We start from the raw sequence: 27,989 nt of genomic DNA on the forward strand, positions 1-27,989 counted from the left end.
GAGTGTAGAGTTGAAGTGTCTTTTGACCTGTGTTAGAAATTGGAAATCTTGACAAAATGGTCAGTGTTTTTATATGGATCTTTAAAGGAAGGGAGTCAAAAACAGATTCCCCCAAGCTATCATCGTACCAACAAAACCTATTGCAACTATAGCAAACAGAACAAGTCAAAGACATGTAGGACTATGCACCAGGTCAATACAGTCATCATTTTATTACCTTGCTTTACGTAGCATGTCATGGGTCACCAGAAGGTGCTCCAGTTGGAATGGGTTTTTTGGGGTTTTTTACTTTTCTGACTCCCAACACCCAACTGACATGTGGACAGATTTCAAGCACTCATTGCATGAGCTTCAAATCAAATGAAGTTATTTCTATAGCAAGCTTTAAAACAACCAGAGATGACCAAAGTACTGTCCATATTATGTGACAGCAACAGTAAAATTGTTTGCAAGACAAATAACTAATGTGACAACTCAGATCAGTCAAAAAATATATACAATAGACGTGTTCATATGCTAAAATTCTTAAAGAACCTTTGCTGAAAGGCATATTCAGTGATCTTGTGAAAAATATGGCAGTGGGGATTTAATGTGTGAGGTGTCATGTAAAGTTTTGCTTCCCAGCATTTTTGAAGTTTCACCTCATGTACATTTTGATACTAGTTTTCCTCACACACACATCAGTGCAAAAGGTCAATACCAGAGCCTTTTCATGATAAAATAATTTTTGTTTAGCATGTTCACATTGAAGTGAAATAAAATTGAAGAATATAAAACAAACAAAATATTAGAATTTGCTCAGAGTAGGGGCAGCGCTAGCTTAACTGTTGTGTACTTTATGCCATTAAAGTATTCACTATTTCAAAGAAAGTCTAAACATTTCTTAAGTAACTGCTGTTCCAGCTCATCTTGTGTCAGAAACTCGTCTCTTGGCTGGGTGGGCACCAAACTAATATGAACAAGTGCTCCAAGCAAGACAAAAATTCACTGCAGGCAACAGCCGAACACCCATTGTTTATGGGACAGAGCATAAACATTGATCAAAGATAACAAAGGCACACTGGATTTACGAAAAATCAATTTATGCTTCAGGCAAACTAACACTGCTCTGCTCTATCTCCAATCACTCGCTTTCTCTGTTTGGGAGTCTATTGATAAGATTTACTTATGGTGAAGTTTTTTACTTTACAGAAAGAGTCATTAAATTTATTTTCATTGAATATTGTTCTGAACGCTTTATATTGAAATATGAGTTAAGAATAGCAGGATATTTAATTTTGTCAATATTACCCAGCCCTAGACTTAGATCTCTGCAGCCACCTTGTTGTACCTCAAATCCCTCAGGTAAACTGTTGATGGTTTCTGAGTTGATCTGTTTATTTTACTGGCTAGACACCACTGATGGCCATTTAGTGTTAGATATATTTATATAAAGGAAAATTCGGGTTTATTTCAACTTGACGCTTTTCCAGTTAATGTGGTGATTGTGACTCTTTGGGTCAGGCTTGCTTTGTGTACTCTTCACTCCATTGTAGAGATTGAGAAATGGCAGAGGCAGAGTTGAAGAATATGTACAGTTACATGCAATTCTGTTTTGTAGCTGGCAACACGTATTGTTATCCTGCATGTAGGATAACGTGAACCTGTAGCAGATTTTACTTGCTGCTTGGAGAACCATTCAGTCCTGTGGGTCTTAGATTTTTTTTTCTAGTTTATTTGAGGAGGGAAAACACAATTTTCTTGATGATAGTGTTTGTAGTTCACTCTCATCCATGGAGATATTGAGATTTTCGAGGGATGACATTAACTTTTCCCACTCTTCAAAAGTTTTCCACAAAGGTCGGCAGCAGAGCAGTCACTGTATGATTGTGATGTAGCTCCTCTGCACTCCAGTTTAGACTTAAATGACTGACTGTTGTCTTCTGATTGGCCATGGGGTTGTGAGCCATTGTATTTAACTGCTGAGTTTCCTCAGAATACAGTATCATGACAGTGAAGGTCAGACTTACATGTAAACAAACTGATGTACACGGATGATTATTGGTTGTGATTAGATACCGTTGGATGGAAATTCATAAATGCAGTTTGCAGAACGACCATTCCTGTCATCTAATTTCTATGTTTACCTTTGGTCAGACATTTAAAATGATTCATGAAAAAGTCCTCTTTTGTAAAGCTGCAGGGACCATACTGATATTTTTTAACAGACACACTCTAACATTGCTTAATTTTAATGTTTTTGGTCTCTTCAGTTGTTTAACGCATAAAGCAAAGTGCAGAGATACCAGGTGGAGTTAAGAGAGACTGAATTTGATTTGTTGTTGAATTTGAATGACCATTCATTGCTCAAAGAAACATAAATGGTGAAGTTTGAAGGATTATAGAAATCTAATATCACTTACTTTTTATTCATACTTTCCATATCTGTTGGAGACATGCAGTTATTGTTGTGTGATTTGTTTTACCAAGAACAGGAATTTTTAGTTGCCTGGGTCATTCCATACGAAATCAACAGATTTTAAGAAAATTTCCCACCTGATCCTCTCAGATTTTTCTAAAATTTTACATACTTATAGAACATTATATATGATGGAAAAATCCAAAATTGCAAGGCTTAATTGTAAAGAGTTCCAAAGTTATGACCATTTGAAATAGGTAGGGGGTACCCTACAATTGTTGTTAGAGTGAATGACCTTGTGTCTGAAGAAACTGTGGGAGATTTGTTGCAGCATGATTTGCATCCTGGCCAGTATGTTGCAGCTGTTTTTGATAATTACTGGTACTTGGGAAATGTTGTGGAAGTGTCAACTGAGCAGGCAGATGTGTTCCTAGACTTCATGAAACCGAAAGGCCCTGCCAGATCATTTTCTTGGCCCAAAAGGAAGGACCAGTGTTGGGTGCCAACAGACCATATCCTTACTCAAATTGCGGACTTGAAGACAGCAACGGGTCGTCAGTATAAACTTAGCCAGGATGCAGAAAAAAAGGTTTCTGAACTGTTTAAAAAAATTCTGAAAAGACATAACTGAATCAACTTTGCAAACTATTCTTGAAAATTTGCAAGTAAGTACCAGTAATTATCATAAACGGCTACAACATACTGGCCAGGATGCAGATCATGCTGCAACAAATCTGCCACAGTTTCTTCAGACACAAGGTCATTCACTCTAACAGTTGATGTATAAATTTGTAAGTACTTAATAACATCTTCTTTACTCAGAAATACATACATTTGAACACTTGAAAATCACTAAGTTTTGTTTTATATATGGCTAAAATATGGGGTGAAAACGTGTATATTTAATTTGAACTTTTAACATAGAAGGATTTATAGAAGCAAGTTGTGCTTGGTGTCAAAATTTAGGGCAATTCCTGTACTTTCACATGGTGTCTTCTATTTTGTGATACTACCTATCCCACATGCTGATATTGACCTTTGAATCCGAAGGTCAGACAGATATTTTTGATTTTTAGCTATTCATATATCATACATAACATAACATAGGACCTTTATTTTACAGAGATCCATTCCCTAGGTAGCCAAGATACAGCACATAAAATTTCTAATGAATAGGATGATTAGTTTTTGTGTAACAGGTGGCCAAAAGTAGCATTTTAGAAGTTTGCGATGGATAAAATCTCAACTTTGTCATTCTCTGTAACATGCAATCCTACATTTTAAGTAAATATTTTCACATTTCTTAGTACTATGGATTCCTATGAAATAGGGTTGTCAAGGTTAACCGGTTTTACAATAACCACGATTATAAATAGATATTCGTCACATTTTTCACAACCACGATTATCCGTAGAAAAGCCTCGCGAGAGGTGCAATGCAAGAAGCGTGAGCTGCGCTGAGTGGAGAGTGGAGAGAGAGTGGCTCCTTGGCCTGTGCGTGCGCTCCTGTCTAATCGGCATCACTGCGCGCGCACACACACACACAGAGAGAGAGAATTATATGATCAGTTATGACAGATTCTTTACTCGAAGTGTCCCTAATATCGTGGCCGCTGTGCGCAATGAGGTTGCCAAGATGGGACTGTCCGCCGCACGCGCGGTAACTGTCGGTTCCGAAGTCAGCGGTCCGGCGGCCGGGCCGCCCCGCCCCGAGGACCCCCCGTGCCCCGAGTTTCCTCCCGGAGCCAAAACAACTGGCGGGTCGGGAGCTCCGGTTACCTCCTGCGCTCCCGTTCCCCGCCCGTCGCAGCCGGGCTGCTTCCCTGCGCCCGCAGGCGAGGGGAAGGCGGCGGGCCGTGGCGGGTGGGGAATGGGAGCGCAGGAGGGAACCGGAGCTCCCGACCCGCCGGTTGTTTTGGCTCCGGAAGCCCGTGCCCTCCTCCGAAGATGCTGTCGGCCCGGTCCCCTCAGCAGGGAGTGTGGTCCGGGAAGCCCCGCTGCCCGCTGACAGTGGTAGTGGAGGAGACAGTAACCTCCAGGACAGGGAGGCTGTCTGTCTGCCTGGACCTCCTGTCAGACTCTAGAGTTTTCCCTGGGAAATGATCCGGGTGTTTTGATTAATTGTTGTAAAATTAGTGGTGGGGGGTTTGGTGGGGACTGGGGTGGGCGGGGTTAGGGTTTGGGTGGCGGGTGGGTCCTCGTGCCCCGGGCCACCTGGGTCGGTCTGGGCGCGCAGGGGGTGTCAGTAGCTGCTCCCTCTTGTTCTCCGGGTTCGCGTCGTTCACGGTGGCCCCGGTGGCTCTCTGGGGGTGCCGCCCTGTGGCTCCTACGGCCCGGGGGGAGGGATGCCCTGTTGACTTGGCCCTGCCTTGCCGTGACTGCTGTTCTGGGCTTCGGGGTTCTTCACACTTGCATGTTTGATCAGGTCTTGCCAGCTACTGCCGAGTCCCATTTCAGCGATTGATGGGTCCCGCCAGAATGTGCTGAGAATTTCTCCAGTCTCTACCCTAAACTCATTCTCTCTCGCACTAGTATCCTTTTCTGGCCTATTCTATTCTATTCTATACTATCAAGACACCCACAATTATGGTGCTCAGTACCATTTGTTCATTTATTATTGAATCTCTTTTTCTTTTGTGTTGGTTTGGTTTTCTTTTCTTTTTTCAAATTTTTATTTTTTTTTATTTTTTTTTTTTATTGATGGGCAATTAGTAGTTGGGCATAACACACCACCTTACAATCTTTAATTGCAATAGCAACGCCTGTTATTTTCTATCCCTGTTCATCCTGTTCGTCCTGTTCGTCCTGTCCAGTCTTTGTTTCCCCCACACATCACTGAGGTGTAGCACTGCCCTCCCTGGCTCATAATAGGGAATTCTAATAAAGAATATCTGCTTAGCTTTCAGGGAGGGCCGGTGATGGTCACACACATGCACTAAATATTAAAATATTTGGCTGCAAGACTAAAATATGCATCAATCTCATATAATGTTGACTCCCCTTTTGTGGAGTTAAACAATGAGAACAAATGCAGACAAAAAAAGACAAAAAAAAAAAAAAAAAAAAAATTAGTGGTGAATTGTTTATATAAACGTTTTAGTAAAAATAAATAAGACTCCCATTTATCCTTTTTTCTGTAGTTATATTGTCTAAAATTGTGGAGGATATTTAAAGCTTAAAATGAAGTGTTTTTAGAATCTTTAAATGTATTCTTTTTATGTCTTTTTGTTTTGTTTGATTTACAAAGTAAACACTACGTTATCAACCATACATTAAATTGCAACATTCCATAATACATAAAAGTCTCAAAGAGGCACTTCACTAGAACCAATAAATACATATTGAACATAAATAAGTAGTAATTATACATCATTTACAAGATTCCCAGACTGAATAGTTGCTGTAATGTGCCTGCCAGTTTTTGTAAGCATATTTTTGTCTAAATTAAGGCAGTATTTGCTCATTTTTTTCCTACATCATATAAGCAGCAGCACTCATATATAAATAGAGCATTTAAATCAAATCCATGTGATCAGTATCGGTAATCGGCATTCAAGGATGATCGGTATCGGTGATCAGCAGCAAAAAACCTGATCGGCACATCCCTAATTATTATTAATATTATAGAGAAAACAGCACAGTTTTTAATGCCAATCTTATAATTTTATTTTGTTTTAATGATGGCAGCTAAAGAAGCCTTTAAGTTCCTCAAGTTAATGACTGTTTTGTAATGCAATTTGCACTTTTATTTACTACAAAGACGTGTTGGAACAATTTATTTTATTTTATAAGAACAGTAAATGTTTAAAAGTTTAAGTATTATTAAAGAGTTTATTTAAATACAAACACTGGGTTTTTTTCTTTCATAATGTCGATAATCGTGAATAATCGTAAAATCGCAATATTTCCTTCCACAATAATCGTGGCTCAAAAAATTGAAATCGTGACAACCCTACTATGAAATGATCCTGAAAATTTCAGACCTCTAGCTCTTTTTTGTTCAGAAGTTATAGAAGCTTGAAAATAGCCGAAAATTTCAAGTCTTAATTTTGGCCGCAATTTTAGGGTACCCCCTACCTACTTCAAATAGTCAGAACTTTGGAACTCTTTACAATTAAGCCTTGCAAATTTGGATTTTTCCATCATATATAATGTTCTATAAGTATGTAAAAATTTAGAAAAATCTGAGGGGGTCAGGTGGGGACCACTTGATGAAATGATATGTAATGACCCGACCGTTTGTTTAAAATAAGTCAGGAGAACCCACTTATACGGTTGGTGCAGTTCAGTACCTGCAGGTTAAACAGTTACTTTGATACACTATATTGCCAAAAGTATTTGCTCACCCATCCATATAATCAGTCAGGTGTTCCAATCACTTCCATGGCCACAGGTGTATAAAATCAAGCACCTAGGCATGCAGAGTACTTTTACAAACATTTGTGAAAGAATGGGTCGCTCTCAGGAGCTCAGTGAATTCCAGCGTGGAACTGTGATAGGATGCCACCTGTGCAACAAATCCAGTCGTGACATTTTCTCGCTCCTAAATATTGCACAGTCAGCTGTATTATAAGAAAGTGGAAGTGTGTGGGAACGACAGCAACTCGGCCACAAAGTGGTAGGCCACGTAAACTGACGGAGCGGGGTCAGCGGATGCTGAGGCGTATAGTGCGAAGAAATCGGCAACTTTCTGCAGAGTCAATTGCTACAGACCTTCAAACTTCATGTGGCCTTCAGATTAGCTCAAGAACAGTGCTTCAGCAGAGAGCTTCATGGATTGGGTTTCCATGGCCGAGCAGCTGCATCCAAGCCATACATCACCAGTGGAATGCAAGGCGTCGGATGCAGTGGTGTAAAGCAGGCCGCCACTGGACTCTAGAGCAGTGGAGATGCATTCTCTGGAGTGACGAATCGTGCTTCTCCATCTGGGAATCTGATGGACCAGTCTGGGTTTGGCGGTTGCCAGGAGAACGATACTTGTCGGACTGCATTGTGTCAAGTGTAAAGTAGGGCTGCCACAAACGACGCGTCGACGAATCGCCTGAGCACGATACGTCATCAAAAGCGGAAGTGAGCGCGCAATGCAACAGAAATCACCGTCCGAGTGGAGCGCGGAACACGCATGGACATCCGCGCTGTATCGTGCATATATAGTATATGCACGATGCGGCGCGGATGTCCGTGCTGTATCGTAAACGCGGATGTCCACGCTGTATTGTGCATATATAATATATGCATATACTATATATGCACGATACAGCGCAGATGTCCATGCGTGTTCCGCGCTCCACTCGGACGGTGATTTCTGTTGCATTGCGCGCTCACGTCCGCTTTTGATGACGTATCGTGCTCAGGCGATTCGTCGACGCGTCGTTTGTGGCAGCCCTAGTGTAAAGTTTGGTGGAGGGGGATTATGGTGTGGGGTTGTTTTTCAGGAGCTGGCCTTGGCCCCTTAGTTCCAGTGAAAGGAACTCTGAAGGCTTCAGCATCCCAAGACATTTTGGACAATTCCATGCTCCCAACTTTGTGGGAACAGTTTGGAGCTGGCCCCTTCCTCTTCCAACATGACTGTGCACCAGTGCACAAAGCAAGGTCCATAAAGACATGGATGACAGAGTCTGGTGTGGATGAACTTGACTGGCCTGCACAGAGTCCTGACTTCAACCCGATAGAACACCTTTGGGATGAATTAGAGCGGAGACTGAGAGCCAGGCCTTCTTGTCCAACATCAGTGTGTGACCTCACAAATGCACTTCTGGAAGAATGGTCAAAAATTCCCATAAACACACTCCTGAACCTTGTGGACAGCCTTCCCAGAAGAGTTGAAGCTGTTATAGCTGCAAAGGGTGGACTGACGTCATATTGAACCCTATGGATTAGGAATAGGATGTCACTTACGTTCATATGCGAGTCAAGGCAGGTGAGCGAATACTTTTGGCAATATAGTGTAGTTCAGTCATGCTTTTGACAGACAAATTTTTGCCAGTTGTCTGCAAGGACTTAAGTTGACACCTGTCAATATGGCTAGATTTTTAATTTTGTGAATCAAGCTCGGAAGGGTGTCTGCTACACTGGCAACTAAATGTACAGAAAAGTTTCATAACAAAAAACTGCTGAGAGTCTCTTCTGTATTTTGGTGTAATTCACGGGTGCCTTTTTTCTGTTGTCTGTGACAGAGTTGAACCCACACAGCATTATCTTTTTTTCACAGAATATAGGTAACTTGTCAGTACAGAGGGAGGAGTCTGATTAAGGTCATTAAAATGATTAAGCTTCCAACAGGTTAGCAAAACCGTCAAATCAACTTTTATATTTGATCCTTAAATGCATTTAATATTGAATGCATTCAGTAGAATTTTAAGGTCAAGACTTAAGTTGTATTCAAGCTTGAATTGAATGACCATTGATAAGTATATTAAATAATTTTACTTCAAGTTTTACTCTCACCTCTTCATAGGTTTGTGTTTTGCACAGTGCATTATTATGGCCATTAAATGTACTGAAACAAATTAATAAGTGTGTAGTTCCTTATTTTGACTTGGTCTTTGGAGTTTCTCATTTACCAGTCCCATTGGCCAGTGAGTAGTGCTTGTTTTAAAGTTCGATAAAAATAAGTACCGTCTAAATGTAATTTCCACCTTCAACGTAGCATATCTCTCTTACTCACTTAATCTCCCAGTTCTTTTTTTTTTGCCTTGTAATGTTAAGAAGACGGGTCATTTGTTGATGAGTTGCATAGGTGGTGTTAATAACGTGATGAAATTCTCACCCTGATCTTAAGCAAATATGATTTAACCAGAATGGGAGCAACAGCAGGATTCAGGCGGACTGATAACAGTCCAGTTAAAAGTTGTCACGAGCTTTGAGAAGACAAAAAAATAAGACAAACACTGACTCTAGAGTCCTGTATGATAATGTATGATCACTTTCAAAAACCTTGGTATGAACGTACAGGGTTAAGAAGACGGCTTTCTTTGTTCCAGTATAATGTGTTAAATGTATGCAATTTTCTTTCGATCAAAAATAATGGACCGTTCAATCTGAAGTCAGGAGACAAATGTTGAATTTTAAGGTTGTGCCTTTCATGAGCAAATTGATCATCTACTTTTTTCTTTGAACCAACATAGCCAGACAACAAATGATTGACAGGCACTCTTTCTGCAATCTGGATAGAGGAACTACTAACGTGAGTCAGTCAGTAACATCTTGTATGCAAAATGAAATGCATTGTTCAAACCTTTGTCTTGAAGTACTGGGTCACACTGAACTTTGAGTTGGATTAAATGTGTACAATAAAAGCTCTGTGTGATCATATCGCAGTAGTGACACATGCAAATTTAATGTAGATGAAAATAATTGTTATAAATTGCATGACGTAAATTTACAAACTAAGCAATGACAATGTCAACTGGAAATATTCCTTATCTGGTAGTATATGTGAGAGTAAACAAGTATGAGTTTTACTATTATAGTTCAGACTTGCTCTTACAGAGGGGGTTTCTGGTGCTCACAGGCATTGCTCCGCTAGTTGACTGAATTTTGAGAACTTGTTTAATGAGCTCTTGGTCGTTAAGGAGGATCGATGCCACTGTCTTAATTGGCAATTAGTAGCCTAGTAGCTAAAACAGTGAAGCACATAAAGATTAATAGACTTCAGTTCAAGTTAGTTTTATTTATTAAAGTAACAAATCACAACATAAGTCATCTCAAGGCTCTTTACATGCTAAGGTCTTCACCTCAAAATATCATAAAGACAAACCTAATGATTCCCTTTAAGCAAGCACATGGTGACAGTGGAGAGAAACTCTAACTTAGTGGGAGAAAAAAAATCCTTTTAAAAAGGCTGCAATACCAAAAAAAAGCTGAATTAATTTTAAAAAAAGACTAATGATAGAGCCCCAGCAAGACTGTATTATGGGTTAAATGTACACTGTACAAGGCACAGTGACAGTACTGTACTATATTCAATAACTGGAATTACTTCCATCTTGTACTGCCTTTTTAGTTAATTGAATTTATTATGATTGCTTAATCTTCATATTTTTTGTAAAAGTCTGTGAGCAGTCGAGCACAGTGCGTTTACCTGTCTTACATCACTTCACTGACAGTCTGACAGACGTACTCACTGTATTCTTATCTTCTGGTTCTCTCTGTTCACCGACTGTAGGTATTTGTGGAGTTTGAGAATGCTTCGCAGCGGTGTTCTTGGGTGCAGGTGTATGATGAGGGGGTGAAAGCTGTGCTGGTAGAAGACTCCATCGTTTGGGCCCGCCGTGGTGATGGTACCGGGACAACTGGAGCTCCAGAATCAGCCACAGTTTGGCCAGCTCTGGTGAGTGCTCAGGTGGCAGTGGGAGCAAGCAAAACCTTCTGGTTCATGCGCAGAAAGTGATCACATAAACAATTTAGGCAACTTCTGGAAATGGGGAGCTAGCACAGGTAATCACTATTTGGCAATGTGGTACACGTTTTGGATCAAAGTTATGCATGAATCTAAACTTCCTGAGCCACCAAGACACAGTTTAAAATAAGATCTGCACCTGGGGTCTCCTAATGGACAAAAGAGGTTCAGTGCTAGTTAGCTGTGATGTGGACTCTAGGCCTCACAGCTCCACTTTCTACATCTGCACTGGGCCTAAATCCTTATTTAAACTTCAGCTGCAGTTTGAGCTTTAATTACTTTGCATGGCCTTTGAAATGATGCTTTGGCTCTGTTTGTAGGTTAAGTCTGAAATCAATGAATGCGTTTCTGCCGATGTTGTGAGCACAGTTAGGGCCAGATTTTGGCACTGATCTCCCAAGATTGATTTTTTAGCCACAAAATTACTTAATTTTAAGTGAGTTTGATTCAGTTATTGAGTTCTTCGTTACATTAGATAAATGTGAAGTGGGTAGAACATCTCAGAATTTTTCCTGGAAACGGTACTTTCTTCAAAATTAAACAAGTGAGCAACACTTGTTTTCTAATACACTATGTATGAAAAAATGTTTTTCCTGGGTTTCAAACTGTTGGCCTGTAATTTTTTTTTCTTGGGCAAATGGAAAAGCACTATAACATGGCATATATACATTCTTAAACATATAGATGCAAAACATTTAGCATGAATAAAAAAGACCTGTTCCACATGCAAGAAAATAATATTTTGCATATTTAAAACAATTGGTGTCCAATACACTTATGTTGTCAGTACAAGAATCCACTTTATTAGTGACTTTGACCACAGACCGTGCAGAGACTAGAAGTCTGCATACTCATTTACCCGCACTGTTTGTGTTAAAAAGAAATCAGAAACAAACTTGCTGGCATTAGCTATATGACTGAATAAAGTCCACATGTTGTTGGCTCAACTTCCACAACTTCATACCTATCCTTAACAATATTGCTTTTGTTTCTTTATTGGGCCCCATCTAAAATCCAATTAAATGCATACCTTAAAAGAATTAAAATCAATGTTTTCTTGGTTCTCCTTTGTTGAGCTGAATATTATAATTACTTTCCCAACGTTCAAATATTTACATGATGTTGTCTTTTTCTGCAGGCTTTCCGCTCACTAGTGGACAGAGTGGGTTTAGGATCCTTGGTTCCTGTAGAGTATTTTGGAAACAAAAATTTTGAGTTTCTGCCTGATAACAAAACTGTCCAGAGGTTTGAGGTGTGTATGTTTGTTTTGTGGTCTTAGAGTGCTTAGTTTATTGACCAGTTGATTGACAGAAACCTGCTCATTTTATAATAAAAATAGTATATTTAGAATATTTACTGAACAGTACCAGCAACTTTTTTCTTGAGTAGCATCTCATATGTAATTTCCTTGCAGTTTTCTGCTCTGTGTGATTGTAAATTGAATACTTATATATTTCTCACTATTGATCAGACAAGGATTTTGGTGTTACCTTTGACATTTTGACAACAGCAAAATTAAATAAGCAACATCTGTTAGCTGCAGTACCTGTATATTTTTGAGTAATACTTTAGGGTGAAGTTGCATACATGTGATTTCTACATTGCTGCTTCACATCTTGCACTATTTCAGTATGGTATGATTTGTGTTCTTGTGCAGGTTGATAAAGATATAAGACACCCTTTGCTGTTGGAGCAACCCTCTCTGCAGGCTGCCATCTCCAGCTGGCGCACTGACTTTGAACTGCAGGAAATCTTCAGGAAGGGTAAGTGTCAACCTTCATATGTTATTATGTTGTTCTCCTTCGCTTGTTCTCTGAGGTATTTGTCTTAACACCGTCTCCGACATGATTTAAGTTGAAAGAAGCTCTTCTTTTGGGCACGTTTAAATTGGAGACCCAGGAATGACCCTCAAAAATTCAGTTGAAAGGTTTAAGATTGGCATTTGTAATCAGTATTGTTGAAAGTTGATGTTTAGCAGGGAAAGAATGATGCAGATGACCTAAAAGTTGCTGTGTGTGCAAATCTTTGCATTTCGAGTGTGAAAATGTTAATGTTGAATGTTGTTACTGCACAAGGGTGCACCACAAGATATGCATTTTTAGTAAGCCTCATATAGTACAGACAGACTAGGCTGCAGTTCACCAAAATATTGAAAAATATACTGATACAGTTGCAGAACAAATTTCTACATTGTGATGAAACAAAAATCGACTTCAAACAGCTGATGACCCAAAGCATACCATGTAATTTGTTAACACTGCAGTGATTCTGTTATAGCCTTATTATGTATGGCTGCCAAGGCTTACATTAAATAATGATGCATCAATACTCATTAAACAACGTTTTATGATTAAATGGGACAGCTGTCCTAGATATGCGATCAGAGCAACCAAAGAGGTTTTAAAATCAGTTCTTAAAGAATTGTTAGGCAGTGTCTCACTCTTTTTTTTACTTGTTGAAGTTAGAAGTCTTGTAGCTGCATTCTGTACTATCTGGACTCTGAATGATTTCTGGTTTGTGCCTCATAAAAAAGACTGCATCTGTTCTCCTAGATGTGGTGAGACAGAGTCATGTAGAACAGTTTTTGTGTCTTTAATACAGAAATGTTGAATCTTAGGATTATTATTTCAATGATAAATACAGGACTGTTAAGATCTATTTGTTGATTCTGTTGAGTGCGGTATTTAAAAAAAAAAAAAAACAGACACCTACATTTTTTTAAGCACAGGTGTGATATTTTTAGTGTTGGCACAGACAAATGGCTGAATCCACCCATGCAGGCATTGTCTGCCATCAACAAAAATCAAATTTTTCTCAAAATTTAACTAGAGCAAATTGTCAGACATCCAGGCTTTCACATCTGCTTAACTTTTAACCAGACGGGAGAGATAATTTGGTCTTTGTGGGGAGATATGTCTGGGTTATATTCATGTAGTAATAAATAGCAACACAGTGTCTGCATATGATGTAACCAAGGTGAAGCATGCAATGACAAGTGTGCTATTCATTCTTCATCCCGTGTGTCATTTAAATCTGCCAGAATATAACTTGTCCTTTTCTCATTGTTCCTGTGTTCAGGTTCATACACTGTTCAAGGACGCAGAGTTCGTGTCTACCAGCCAGAGTTTGAAGAGTGCTGGGCCTCAGGACTGGTCTCACAGCACGATCCTATCTCACACATCATGGAGATCACCTTGGATAAGGTAAATGACAAAGTTTTTCCTAGTTATGTTTTGGTGGTCATGGTCTCAAAGGCTGCTACTTAAAGACAACAATTTTTGCTGCAGGGAGAAGAAAATCAGGTGGTAGATCCACGTGTGATACATGTCATGCTGACAGAAGAGGAGGTAAGACTGTCTTATTATATTATAAACCTGTCTAATTGGTTGTATTATGCTGAAGCTTTAGATTTTTAACAAAATTGTTCCTCAATATTTTCCCATTTTAGCTTGGCAAGAATGGGCGGCGGAGGAAGGACAGCGACACAATGAAGGGGGATAGCGGACGCAGGCGTAGGACCGCCTCAGAGGGTGAGGATGACTTGAACATGAAACGTTTTAAAGGAGCAGCAGATACGGGAGCAGACGCACAAAACTGTGGTGACTCCAACAAAACTCAAGTGGAAGGGATGGGAATCTGGGCCGGAGACTCTGGTGAAAGAGTCAGCAGCACAACAAAAAACGGAAGCTCTTCAGAGGGAACCTTTCCTCAGGGCAGAGTGTCGTCCCCCAGCAACAGTTCCTCACTACAGATGGACCAGTCAAACGCTACTCCTCGTTTTCCTGGCCACATCAAAGAAAATGGTCGCACTCTCCCTACACAAGGGGCAGCAGACTCCACTACCACTATTACCCCCACTCCTCCTCCCCTTAAACCAGCCCCTTCCCCTTTCTCCACCACATCTTTTCCCTCACTAGGCCAGATGCCAATCCTGGTCCCTGGAGCTCCAGCCCCTAAGGCCTCCCCATCCCCCCAGCCAGACCGAGAGGAGTCCTGCCAGTCAGCTTATTCCAAAACAGCTGCTCTTGTTTCCCCGGGACCTGTCACCATTTCTTGGTCGCAGGACAGCGGCCCTAGTGTGGCACTTTCTGCTTCTGTGGGTTTTAGCTCGAAAGCACCTACCTGGGGAAGCCAGACTGAGGTAAAAGAGTCCATATATTCGGTACTGTCAATACCATGATATTATGCCTTTTCAAGTAATCACAGGTTTGTTTCTCTTATTAATATCCTTTTGCTTCACCTTATTGTTTTGTTTCTCAGGGCTCCAAAACAGCCTCAGGTTGTCGTTTGTCCCAGCCTGTGCCCTCTGCTCCGGTTTTTGGCGATGTTACCTCTCAGACTAATGGCGCTCCTACTACTACTACAGCCTCCCAGGACACTCCCAGGCCTTTTGGATTTGGTTTTGGTGGAGCAAAGAATGAGGCCCAATCTCAGCAAGACCAAAACCTGTTTTTCCAATGCATGACCCAGAATTCTGGCTCCAGCCCAAGCCTAACTGCTGGTCAGACCCAGTCCAAGGACACCAACTACTTCACTGCAGTGTCTGAGAGCCTGAGTAAAGAGCCCCCAAGCCTTTTTAAGCCAGCAACCTCTACTGAAGGGCTGAAAATGCCCGAGCAGCCCAAAGTGCCTGAGGCCCATCCAACGGGAAATGGTGTGTTCAACAAATCATCATCGGCCTTCCAGGGCTTGGGTGGCTCTGCAGGAGGACGAAGCTCCGGCTTAAGTATTGGTGGTCTTTCTGTGGCCTCTGGAGCTCAAAGTGCTTCTAAGAAGAATAGTAATAATGAAACTTCTGTAGGGGGCTTAGGGCTGCAGTCTGGTTTTAATTCTTCAGATAGCCATCAGAACCTTTTTCTACAGGCTTCCAAAGAGCCTGCTAATCCATTTCTGGCGTATGGGGATAAAACCTCCCACACATCTTTTGCTGGTCTCACTGGGACTGAACCACAGACTCTGGGTCCGACCTTGGACAGCAAGCCAAACCTGTTCACTATGGCAGAGCCACCCAAAGGAATTCTGTCTTCCCCTTTCCAATCACACTCAACAGTTGCTTCAGCCAGCTCTTCCTCCTCTCCAGGACCAGCCTCCTCTCAGAGGTTACAGAGTGAAGGGACTGTGACAAAGGAGGAGCAAGAAGTGGGGGAGATGCCTACATCCACCTCAGGCTGCCCTATGTTTGGAAGCACTGGCCCTGGTGCAATGGAGGATGTGCTTTTGTCCTTTGACCAGAGCCAGTCTCAGAAGTTTAACCTGGAAGAAAGAGGCCAGTTGTCCAAACGTGACTCTGACTCCAGCAGCAACAGTGACTTGTCAGACCTGAGTGAGAATGAGGAGGCCCTGGAGAAAGGCCAGATTCCAGGAGGACTTCCTCATCCTGCCAAGGATGGGGCTATACTGCAGAAAACTAAAGTCCAAGGGGCTGCTAAGAGTCGTCCACGTAACAAGCCTTTCAAAGGTAAGTCATGTCCACCTTAAGGTACTCAGAATTTTTTATGGTCATCTAGATTAGCAATAACATTAACACCAAGTCATCTTTTCCAGTGGGCCAGTCTGTACTGAAAGACCAAAGCAAGGTACGCCGTCTGAAGCAGTCTGGTGAGTCCTTTCTCCAAGATGGTTCGTGCATCAATGTAGCCCCTCACTTGCATAAGTGCCGCGAGTGCCGCCTGGAGCGTTATCGTAAATATCGAAGTACAGACGACGACAGTGATGATGACGACGACCCGAATGTGGCCTGTCGTTTCTTCCACTTCAGAAGGTAGAAATTCTATCCTTTGGGGCACATAGCTCCAATGGTTTCTTGGTTTTACTGTTCAAGTGTCAAAACTTAAGAAGCAAATAATACTTTGTTACTAATTTATACTTTTTTTTTTTTGTCTCCAACCAGGTTGGCCTTCACTCGTAAAGGTGTACTGCGTGTGGAAGGCTTTTTAAGTCCTCAGCAGAGTGATTCAATGGCAATGGGTCTGTGGCTACCAGCACCAGCTGTCCAAGAGGGCCTCGATCTCGATACATCCAAGTACATCTTGGCTAATGTGGGAGACCAGTTCTGTCAGCTGGTCATGTCTGAGAAGGAGGCCATGATGATGGTGGAACCTCACCGTGAGTATAAACACATCTCACTGATATCACCTGAGCCTTGTTTTTTCTCATTTTGTCTTGTATCTTCACTCTTACTATCAACCTGTTGTTGCCATGTATATAATCCTGTTATTTTTGGACTGTCTTGCAGAGAAAGTGGCATGGAAACGAGCTGTGCGAGGTGTCAGAGAAATGTGTGATGTATGTGAGACCACCCTGTTCAACATCCACTGGGTGTGTCGCAAGTGTGGCTTTGGAGTGTGTCTGGACTGCTATCGGCTCCGCAGGAACAGGCCGCGAGAGGGTGAGTCATTACAGTGACATTTAGGGAACCTCAGAGCTAGCCGACATGTTTACTGCAATGTTACTTTGTTACCCTAACTTTTTTTGTTTTATTGCATATTTTTCTGCATAGAAATGTGTTGACAGGGTTACTTATTGAGATTCTTTTGAAGTTAAGTGTGTTTGAAATGCACAAGTCAGTGTGTTCTTTCCTTCAGATGTAGATGAAGCTCCAGAGGATGAGGTTTTCTCTTGGTTGAAGTGTGCCAAAGGTCAACCTCATGAGCCACAGAACCTCATGCCTACGCAAATTATACCTGGGACAGGTAACCTACGTGATTGAATTACAGACCTAACTCATGAATATCAAATTTTAAATACGATCTTGTATTGGTACAGATGACAGCTACATGATCATTGATTCATTGCTTTTCTCTTTCAGCTCTTTACAACATAGGTGACATGGTGCACTCAGCAAGAGGCAAGTGGGGTATTAAAGCCAATTGTCCCTGTACCAGTCGACACACTAAGCCTTTAGTGCGCCCTACTGCCCCCAATGGAATTTCACAGGTACTGTTGTGCTATGTCATTCTTTTATTAACTCTGCATTTTGGAAATTGTTTAACTTAAGGCTCTGCTGTGTGATCATGCTTGTCTCAGCAGTCTACAACAAGCAGTGGGAGTGGTCTCATAGCTGCAGCCTCTGGTATTGGCACCACTCCAAAAGCAGAAGGAGAAACATCAGCGATCAAAACAGAACCTTCGCAAACAGCAGCGCCATCAGACAGTGGGGGTGGGGAAAGTGGGGGCAGCACCAGTAACTCCACCAGTGGTACATCCTCCCCCTGTAACCTCATCCAGTCTTCTGCCAAGGAGTCGCGCTCATCAGGAGAAGGCAATAGCTCTGCTCTGCATTGGCTGGCAGACCTGGCCACGCAGAAACCCAAGGATGACACAAAGGGTAAGTAGGAAATGGAAAATGGTGACTTATTAATTTTGATACACAAAAAGTCTAAATCAATGTCAGATTTAAAGTGACTTCACCATCCTCTTCTAGAATCCGGTTCACTTCGCTCCATGATGAGTCGAGACAGTCGGCCTCCCTTCGGCCTGGACTCACTCAGTGCCCTGTCGAAGCCTTCTGCTTCCAGCCCAAAGCTATTTAACAGTTTATTACTGGGCTCCACCATGGCCCAGTCTAAACCTGAGGGGTCCAGTCTCCGGGACCTGCTCAACTCAGGACCAGGCAAACTGCCCCAGGGCCCTGGAGAGAGTGGGGTACCATTCCCCTCTGTTTTTACCTCATCAGGCGTACGTATAAAGTCTTCATTATTTTGTGTAGCTTTATGAAGTCTTTAAAATACACACATCTGTATTAAAAATAGACAATATCAGTCTCTGAATTAACAAAGCAACAAAGCCCATGTCTATACAAATCTGTAGGGGTCATTTTAATTGTAAAAACATATTAAAATTAGGAACAACCGAATTGATTACCAAATTGTATTACTGCCATCTACTAGTGTAGTAATGGATGACTTGTATGCTGTAGACACCAAGATATGAACTAAATGGTAACAAAAAATTTGTGGCGGGACGCGATTAAAAAATGTAATCTAATTAATTACAGGCTTTGCAATTAATTAATCGCAATAATTGCAGTTTTGTCAAATAGCAATATTTGACACAATAAGTGAAGTTTTTCAATTCAAATAAAATTGTGGCTGACAGTTGAATCAATGAATAGACTTAATAGTTTTTATAATTTAAAATTTATTTTAAAAAAGGAAAATGGGACATATAGAAAACAGTGATTTCGATGACTTAAAGCCTGAATTTGTTTTTTTCCACTGTATAGCACATAAAATCAGCATAAGTAGTTCAAGGAGCTTCAGAACAGTGAAAATCCAGAGATTCATTCTGTTTTCATCTTTTCTGGGTCTGATAAATGGTGTAATTTTGATGGTTCTTTTTATAGGAATACCAATTTTTATTTATGTAATTTTTTATAAACAAAAAGTTTATAATTAAGTTATTAAAAGAGATATTTTTGTTGTTTAGGTTATTCCTCCTCCAAGGAGGCAGAGCCTCGATGGAGTAAAAACTTAAACCACAAAAATGTTTCATTTCTATTTATCTGCATTTTTCATCTGTCTGCTACATTCACAGATTACTGCAAATCTAAGTACAATTATAGCGATTTTATTCAACATTTTAAGACTTTCTGTAAACTCAATCACTGTCTAGAAAAGTGGTCTATTATGGGATGGCTACACCGTTAGCCGTTAGCATGACTCGTAGCTAACTTTAGCTCTGGTGCTAACAGCAACATGTTTTGCATTGAGGTGATACCGTCGACTTGGAGTGACGCAGTGATCAGAAAACTCTTTGTTGTACAATTTGCACACAACCAGGATTTTATCCAAGCTGCCATCGGGAAGATTTTTAAGAGAAAACTTTCTGCCCAACAAGCTCAATCTCGTCTTCCTTCACTGTTCACCAGTGCCTGACTTCACTCAGTGCTTCCTGTGCTGCTTCTTCATGGCTACAGACAGACTTTAGGTTCATTACCGCCACCTATTGGGCTGGAGTGTTCATCAGAGATACCGGTGTGCCAGAAATGAGGGAACTGAGGAGGGTGCAATTAATAGCGTTATTAATTTTTAACGCGTTATTTTCACTGTAATTAATTAATCGAAATTAACGCGTTAAAGTCCCAGCCCTACTAAAAATTTAATACATCCTCCATGAAAGGAAAGATGAAGGTTCATAAGTCAGTAACACAAAACTCCTCTTTGATCTGTCAGAGTGACAAGCTGAAGAGCAGCCTTCCAAACTTCCTGGATCATATAATCGCCTCGGTTGTGGAGACCAAGAAGGCAGAAGGCCGTCGTACTGGAGCCTCTGAAGGTGGCGAACTCAGTGTGTTGGGGGGTCGCAAAGATGGAGTAATGGGCCTTAGTGTTTTGGAACCACATACCTCACATTCCTGGCTCTGTGATGGGCGACTCCTTTGTCTACAGGATCCCAGCAACAGCAACAACTGGAAGATTTTCAGAGAGTGCTGGAAGCAGGGACAGGTAAGAATCACAATTAGCATAATTGTTTTTTTTCCATTAATGTATTGGAATATAGCAGAGCAAGAAAGATGGCTGTCAGTTAAAGATGTGTTGAAATTTTACTGCACTGACTTGTGTTATTCTGTCATGCATCTAATCTCTTCTTCTTTGTGCCCAGCCTGTGTTGGTGTCAGGGATACATAAACGCCTGAAAGCTAATTTGTGGCGGCCTGAGGCCTTCAGTGCAGAGTTTGGAGATCAGGATGTAGACCTGGTCAACTGTAGAAATTGTGCTATTATCTCTGATGTGAAGGTGCGAGACTTCTGGGACGGCTTTCAGGTCATTTCCAGTGAGTATATACACCATTTTTCCTAAATAATTAGTATTTACTGTTCAGATTCATGCACACAACAATTGTTATTCAGTCCATGTTCCTCCCTGATGGAACCTGAATGTGGCTAATGTGTTTTCTGTGAATGCAGAACGACTGCAAGACAGTGATGGGCAGCCCATGGTGTTAAAATTAAAGGATTGGCCTCCAGGTGAAGACTTCAGGGACATGATGCCCACACGGTGAGGAATTTTTTTGTGTCTTGCAGGCTGTCTAAACAGGACGTTCAGCCTCATTTTTCAGTTGTACTGTCTCACATGCGATTATCCAGGTTTCTACACAGGCAACTACAATTTATAAATTACAACTTATAATTTATTTACACTATATCCCGGTAAACACACCTCAAAGTGTACATTCAAGCTTTAAGTCTGCTTTCCTGCTTTTGACGCGTATAAATACAGCTCAAAATGCTTCCAACACACAGGTAACACACAACTCAAAACTGTGTCTGAATATCTCCTGTATAGACACTGATGTGGAGCTATGTGCTGCTTGCACTACACCTTATATGTAGATTTGGTTTCGTAAACCAATTTGTTTCCACAGAGAATATTTACAAATGTACAATAAACTAATTATGTGTAGGTCATGTGATACATATGGCCTTTGGAATATTTGTTCTTCGATTTGTGAGAAATTTTTTGCCGTCATCAATAGGTCAGTTTGCTTTTTACAAGATTTTCAATGTTTGCATTTTTCCATCTTTTTGATTTCATGATGTGTGCCTCATTTTCTTGTCTTGATATGTACACATACATTTTTTAAAATGTGGTATAACCACCATATTTTGGCCATGATAACTTGTACAAATGTTTCAGAAATTTCACACATGCAATAAATATAAAAGGGTTTTTGTGAATCAATTTTTCCCCCCTGTAAGATTGAAAAACAAATCTAGCTTCAGGATTTTTTTTTTGTGAAACCAAATATTAATTTTATAAGGTATAAAACATTTTCTCCAGTCTTTCTTTTATAAGGTCAGTCATTTATTTGATGAAGTTGTACTTTTTCCAGGTTTGATGATTTGATGGATAACCTCCCCTTACCTGAGTACACAAAAAGAGATGGTCGTCTCAACCTTGCGGCACGCCTGCCCAACTTTTTTGTGCGTCCTGACCTTGGACCTAAGATGTACAACGCCTATGGTAAGAATGATTGTCTGATTCAGACTTTTTACTTTCCCTCCCTCCTTCCACTATATATGGGTCATTACATATCATTTCATCAAGTGGTCCCCACCTGACCCCCTCAGATTTTTCTAAATGTTTACATACTTATAGAACATTATATATGATGGAAAAATCCAAAAGGCAAAAAAAATTCAAGGCTTGATTGTAAAGAGTTCCAAAGTTTTGACCATTTGAAGTAGGTAGGGGGTACCCTAAAATTGCGACCAAAATTAAGACTTGAAATTTTTGGCTATTTTCAGGCTTCTATAACTTCTGAACAAAAAGAGCTAGATGTCTGAAATTTTCAGGATCATTTCATAGGAATCCATAGTACTAAGAAATGTGAAAAGGTCATTCACTAACAACAGTTGATGTATAAATTTGTAAGTACTTAATAATATCTTCTTTACTCTGCAATACATGCATTTGAACACTTGAAAATCACTAAATTTTGTTTTATATATGGCTAAAATATGGGGTGGAAAATGTGCATATTTAATTTGAACATTTAACATAGAAGGATTTATAGAAGCAAGTTGTGCTTGGTGTCAAAATTTAGGGCAATTCCTGTACTTTCACATGGTGTCTTTTATTTTGTGATACTACCTATCCCACATGCTGATATTGACCTTTGAATCCAAAGGTCGGACAGATATTTTGGATTTTTAGTTGTTTATATATCATACATAAATAACATAGGACCTTTATTTTACAGAGATCCATTCCCTAGGTAACCAAGATACAGCACATAAAATTTCTAATGAATAGGATGATTAGTTTTTGTGTAACAGGTGGCCAAAAGTAGCATTTTAGAAGTTCACAATGGATAAAATCTCAACTTTGTCATTCTCTGTAACATGCAATCCTAAGTTTTAAGTAAATATTTTCACATTTCTTAGGACTATGGATTCCTATGAAATGATCCTGAAAATTTCAGACCTCTAGCTCTTTTTTTTCAGAAGTTATAGAAGCCTGAAAATAGCCGAAAATTTCAAGTCTTAATTTTGGTCACAATTTTAGGGTACCCCCTACCTACTTCAAATGGTCATAACTTTGGATCTCTTTACAATTAAGCCTTGCAATTTTGGATTTTTCCATCATATATAATGTTCTATAAGTATGTAAAAAATTAGAAAAATCTGAGAGGGTCAGGTGGGAAATCTGTTGATTTCATATGGAATGACCCATATGTGTCTGTAACTTCTCTCTCTCTCTCTCTCACTGTCTCACTGTCTTTTGCCCTCAGGCTTAATCTCAACTGAAGACAGGAAGGTGGGAACCACGAACCTCCATCTGGATGTGTCTGATGCTGTTAATGTCATGGTCTATGTTGGCATCCCTCAAGGGGAGGGAAATCAGGAGCAAGGTCAGTAGATTTAAACTCACTCTTTGTCTCTCTTCCCTTCTCTGTCACACTTTCTCTCTCATTCATGCACTCTCTCACACATTTAAGATGCATTTATTCCAACAGACCCACAATTAAATGAGCAACTAAATGTTATTAAAATCAGGACTTTCTCCCCAAAACACAAAATTTGTTAAATGTAAATTACTATCAATATTACATAGATGTTTATCCACCCTGCCAAATCCAAAGCATTATGTACAGCATAACTACGATGTAAATGGAGGAACTTACATCAAACGCCTGATTATCATTCACTCGTCATTGATGTAGCTCCTCGTGAACAATCTTGTGTATATTTTGCACATCTTTGTCACGAACATCATGACTAGACTGTCGTAGTTGTTCCAGTCTTGATTGACCTGGATAGGACCCTGAAAAGACCCTTAAGTGGGTCTCACTCATTTACATTGTGGCAAAATTTCTCATTCACAGAGGCAGACATCTCTGGACGCAAAGGTCTGTAGACTTTCAGTTGTATCACTTGAGTAGCATGCCCTTCTTCTTGACTAACTCCCCTTCTTCACTCCTCCGCTCCATCCTTCTGTTATTATCGTGCAGTAGGGGCCAGAGCATTAGGACCGCTTCCTTAGCTTCGACTGTTGCATGTTTTATACCTCATTCTAGATATCTATTTGAATGCAACCTTTATTGAGCTTAAGCTGGCATTGAATTTACCATTGTTGGCCTGTGGAGATTCCCGCTTTCTTCTTCTATGTAGATTTCAGGGTAGGGTTGAAAAATGTGTCACATTTGCAGCAATGTGAATTCAGTGATTTGACATGGAGTTCACATTCCATATAGCTACTGTACTGGGAGTACTGTATCTTCTGTTCCTGTTAGTTTTGGGTGCACTGTGCTCTGGTCCTTACGCTGTGGGAGAAAAGTTTGAATGAAGGGCATTTAGAGTTGACATCCCTATTCCCTTGCAGATTCCTTTTAGCTCATCACAGTTTCTCTGGCACATACAGAACTATGGATGGGTATCGTTAGGATTTTATCAAGACAGGTGCTGTTTAAACTTTAATGATATATTGGGATTGAAATTCATAAATTGCACCGGAATTGTGTTGGGTTTAATCTTGAGCTGGTGCTGTAACTTCCTAAACTTGGTAATGTTGAAGTTTGTACATCTACTAATATATTCTGCCTTGAATTGACTTGACTGGTTGGATTAAATAAATAATCACTCTGCAACTTGACCCAGTGGAAGTGGATTGGCTGGAGAATCAAAGCACTTTGTCCAAAGTGTAGGCATACCGTGTATTATTCCAGTAGTGTGCCAGCTTTTTACCTACTTTACTACAAATGCTTACACAGAGTTGGTTCAGGAGCTTCTTTCGCTTTGTTACATTTAATCCTTGAGCTTACCAGTGCTACACTTCTAACCTGTCGTTTACCAGTTTAACACTAATCCTCGGTACCCATTCCTACACATAGCAGTATAAATGTAGGACCAGGGATTTTACACACACATCAAAATACATATGTGCACTGTTTTCGCCTGGCAACTAAACTTTTAACTGTGAATTAATCATTTCTGAGTAACAGGAATGACGTACACACATGCAGATAAATAGGTATAAGTAGGTTACTGGTCACATGGTTGGGTTGCGAAGACAAACTCAGCCTTGGAGTGGTGGAAGTCAGATGTCCACTGGAGCTTACATATATTAGTTATAAATGTTTTTATTTCCACTAATCTTTTTGAATCACTGAGCAATCACTACTAAAGTAAGAGATCACTGGACCTCACAACAGTAGTTTTAGCTGCTTTATAAAGCAACAGGCTGTGGATGTGAACGTTGTGCCAGTAAATGTGATTGTGAAGTCTGTAACTTGTCCTTTTCTTTTCCCGAATGGTTCTCAACTGGTCTGGCCATGGGATTCACACTTAGTAACAATTACATACATTTTTATATCCTTGATTTGTTGAAATCAACATTTAAATAATCCATGCTGTGTTTTTGCACTAGAAATTGTACTTCTGCTATGGCATTTTTGTGCTTTGCCAAAGGCTTTTTTAATTAGTCACATTTGTTTGGAGAAATCCATGAATACAATGCACTGATACTTCAGGTGCTTGTGTATTGACATCCACATTGTGCAGTTGCAAATAGTATTTTAAGAGAAGCACTTGAAAATGTATGCACTTCAAAATAAAACCATTGCAGCCCACAATCCTGCAGTCCAACTAGGATGGACTTGCAACCCACTACTGGGTCATGAGCCACCAGTTGAGAACTACAGCTCTGCTCCATTTTTGTCAAACAGTATGATGGATGTACATTATTGTACTTGTTCAAGAATTATGCTGTGTATTATGGGAAATGTATATTTAACAGTCTTGATCACTGTCCCTGAGACTGAGGCAGGATTTATTTAGTCATTCATGAAAATGGAATATAGAAAAGACTTGTACGTTCCAGTAATGTTAAATCTATCACAGCTTAAAAAGTAATTTCCGAGGCCATTTAAACAAGAAACTTGACTGAAATATGGTGTTGTCATGGAAACACTGCTGATGACTGGTTGGTGCCCTGTATGTGTCTGCCTTGTTGCTTATGTTCGGACTCCAGAGGTTATGACCACCATCGAGGAGGGCGATGTGGATGAAATGACGAAGAGGAGGGTGTACGAAGGGAAGGAGAAACCTGGAGCTCTCTGGCACATCTATGCTGCCAAGGATGCTGAGAAGATCAGAGAATTGCTCCGCAAGGTCAGCAGCCAGTAGATTGCTGTTAGATGTCTCAAGCTGCACTATCATGAGCTCCATGTACTGTGAGACTGTCCTGCACAGATAGTAGAATTATCATTTGTAAATAGAAAAGGGGGTAGAAGCTTCAGTAGGATGTTAGCACGAACAAAAATCAGCTGTGCCTGGTTTGAATCCAGCTGGGGATCTGAGTTACATGTAATCCTTTCTATGCCATGGCCTATTCTTACCTGTGTCAGGTGGGAGAAGAGCAAGGCCAAGAGAACCCTCCAGACCACGACCCCATTCATGACCAGAGCTGGTACCTGGACCAGGTGCTCCGCCGCAGGCTCTATGAAGAATATGGCGTCCAGGGCTGGGCCATTGTACAGTTCTTAGGTGATGCTGTATTTATCCCTGCTGGAGCGCCTCACCAGGTCAGACTTTTTATACAAGTAGATTTTCTGTACATATCCCTTCTGAATACCACATGATTCAAGATACATTGTCTATTATCCTCTTCTTTCATGAACAAAGGTGCTCTTTCTGTGCTTTTCCCCTCTCAGGTGCACAACCTGTACAGCTGTATCAAGGTGGCAGAGGACTTTGTGTCTCCAGAACATGTGAGGCACTGTTTCAGACTGACCCAGGAATTCAGACACCTGTCCACTACTCACACGAACCACGAAGACAAGCTACAGGTTGGCTCTCTTAACAAGTGTTCATAAATACGGAATGATCTCTGTTTAGTGTTGTTTCTACACAGTATTTTACAGTTTATGTAACTCTGTGTTCAGTGTTTTTTAATCTGCTTAGTATTATACACCGATCAGGCATAATTGTTTCGCTATCGTACACCATCTTGGGCACTAATGCTGAAAGAAGTTCAGACAGTACCGAGCTGTAGTCTGTGATAGTTTGTCTGTCTTTGGTTGTTTTACCAGACTCACCTTGTTGTTGTTCCTCAGGTGAAGAACATCATCTATCACGCAGTGAAGGACGCTGTCGGGACACTGAAGGCCCATGAACCTAAACTAGCACGCCCTTAGTTCCTGTCTCCAAACAACCAGCCTCTGAAGACCACTCCGCTACGCACACACAGCATAGATCACTTACCTACATACACAAGTACAAGCTGCAGAGTACAGAGGTAGTGTAGGTTTTTGGGGCAGTGACGGTCTGGGGAATGAGAACATTTGATTTGGGGAGGGATTAGACGGGGAGGGACAAATCAGCGCTTCGATGAAATTCTTCATCGCTGTTACACGTACGCTCAAACTTGTCTAGTTGTTTTTCAATTTTTTTTTCTTTTTTGATTAACTCTGTATTTAAGGTCAGTGTGTTTGTTCTGTTGTTTTCATTGTATATGTAAGATGTGAGAGTAAGGGAGGTAAAAGCTGCCGTGCCTTTGGAGCAGAGGTTCAGCTACAATATAAGCAACTGACAAAATGTGAGTACTGGGCTAACTTTCCTATTTTGATGACATTGATATTATTTTCTTCGATAGGAGCAAGGTTAACCTGTTTTTGTAGATTTTTTTGTTGAAGTTTTTAAACAGCTGATTGTTTCTGCCCTCTGTGGCTGAAATGGATTTGTGAAGCAGCCAGTCAAGGGAAGCAGACCAAAGTTTTGTATTTTTAGTTTTCTTATTTCACTTTTAGAGTAACAAGTCGTTTCTTTTTATACACCACAAGGTAATGATGAGGAGAGATTCAGAGGGCAGTTTTTTTTTCCACCTGTCTTTGTCCTGTGGGCTGAATTAACTACAGACTTCCAACAACGTTGTTCAAGATTCACAACTGCAGCTGAACAGAACTACTGGCCATTAACATTGTATCAATATATATATTGATCTTAGCAGTCTGTTTGATTTTTCACAATAAAGTTTACAAAAACTACTGTTTATTTAATGCTTTTTAACAAAAAAACCTACAAAGCCTCTTTGCATGCACGCCAGCGTGTCTATAAAGTGTGGATGTGTATTGAGATGCTTGGGTTAGGCCTGACAGTTCTTGTCATTAATAATGAATCTGTTGATATTTTTTAGGATTATGCTTCTACAGCCTGATTGCTTATTTTGTGCAGCAATTCAAAATAAGAGA

At 40.5% G+C, this 27,989-nt stretch overlaps 1 protein-coding gene across 3 annotated transcripts in view; it reads left to right on the forward strand.

The window, feature by feature from the left end:
- Nucleotides 1–27,785, forward strand: part of kdm3b (lysine (K)-specific demethylase 3B) — a 29,418-nt gene extending 1,633 nt beyond the window's left edge. The window contains exons 2-25 of one of the 3 annotated variants that reach the window (XM_023277596.3): nucleotides 10,565–10,729; nucleotides 11,937–12,050; nucleotides 12,456–12,561; nucleotides 13,877–14,001; nucleotides 14,086–14,145; nucleotides 14,247–14,939; nucleotides 15,059–16,256; nucleotides 16,343–16,559; nucleotides 16,689–16,903; nucleotides 17,034–17,186; nucleotides 17,383–17,490; nucleotides 17,607–17,734; nucleotides 17,825–18,125; nucleotides 18,222–18,475; nucleotides 19,972–20,244; nucleotides 20,402–20,573; nucleotides 20,707–20,797; nucleotides 21,633–21,763; nucleotides 23,034–23,153; nucleotides 23,628–23,651; nucleotides 25,772–25,911; nucleotides 26,148–26,324; nucleotides 26,454–26,588; nucleotides 26,856–27,785. In XM_023277596.3, the coding sequence (XP_023133364.2) occupies nucleotides 10,565–10,729; nucleotides 11,937–12,050; nucleotides 12,456–12,561; nucleotides 13,877–14,001; nucleotides 14,086–14,145; nucleotides 14,247–14,939; nucleotides 15,059–16,256; nucleotides 16,343–16,559; nucleotides 16,689–16,903; nucleotides 17,034–17,186; nucleotides 17,383–17,490; nucleotides 17,607–17,734; nucleotides 17,825–18,125; nucleotides 18,222–18,475; nucleotides 19,972–20,244; nucleotides 20,402–20,573; nucleotides 20,707–20,797; nucleotides 21,633–21,763; nucleotides 23,034–23,153; nucleotides 23,628–23,651; nucleotides 25,772–25,911; nucleotides 26,148–26,324; nucleotides 26,454–26,588; nucleotides 26,856–26,936 (5,181 nt within the window). In that variant the 3' untranslated portion in view covers nucleotides 26,937–27,785. The remainder of the gene's footprint in view (nucleotides 1–10,564; nucleotides 10,730–11,936; nucleotides 12,051–12,455; nucleotides 12,562–13,876; nucleotides 14,002–14,085; nucleotides 14,146–14,246; nucleotides 14,940–15,058; nucleotides 16,257–16,342; nucleotides 16,560–16,688; nucleotides 16,904–17,033; nucleotides 17,187–17,382; nucleotides 17,491–17,606; nucleotides 17,735–17,824; nucleotides 18,126–18,221; nucleotides 18,476–19,971; nucleotides 20,245–20,401; nucleotides 20,574–20,706; nucleotides 20,798–21,632; nucleotides 21,764–23,033; nucleotides 23,154–23,627; nucleotides 23,652–25,771; nucleotides 25,912–26,147; nucleotides 26,325–26,453; nucleotides 26,589–26,855) is intronic. The other 2 variants (XM_023277597.3, XM_023277598.3) reach the window with 2 other exon arrangements.
- Nucleotides 27,786–27,989: the final 204 nt, after the last annotated feature.

The sequence above is a fragment of the Amphiprion ocellaris genome, chromosome 13 (assembly GCF_022539595.1).
Source record: "Amphiprion ocellaris isolate individual 3 ecotype Okinawa chromosome 13, ASM2253959v1, whole genome shotgun sequence".
In the NCBI taxonomy this organism is placed as follows: domain Eukaryota; kingdom Metazoa; phylum Chordata; class Actinopteri; family Pomacentridae; genus Amphiprion; species Amphiprion ocellaris.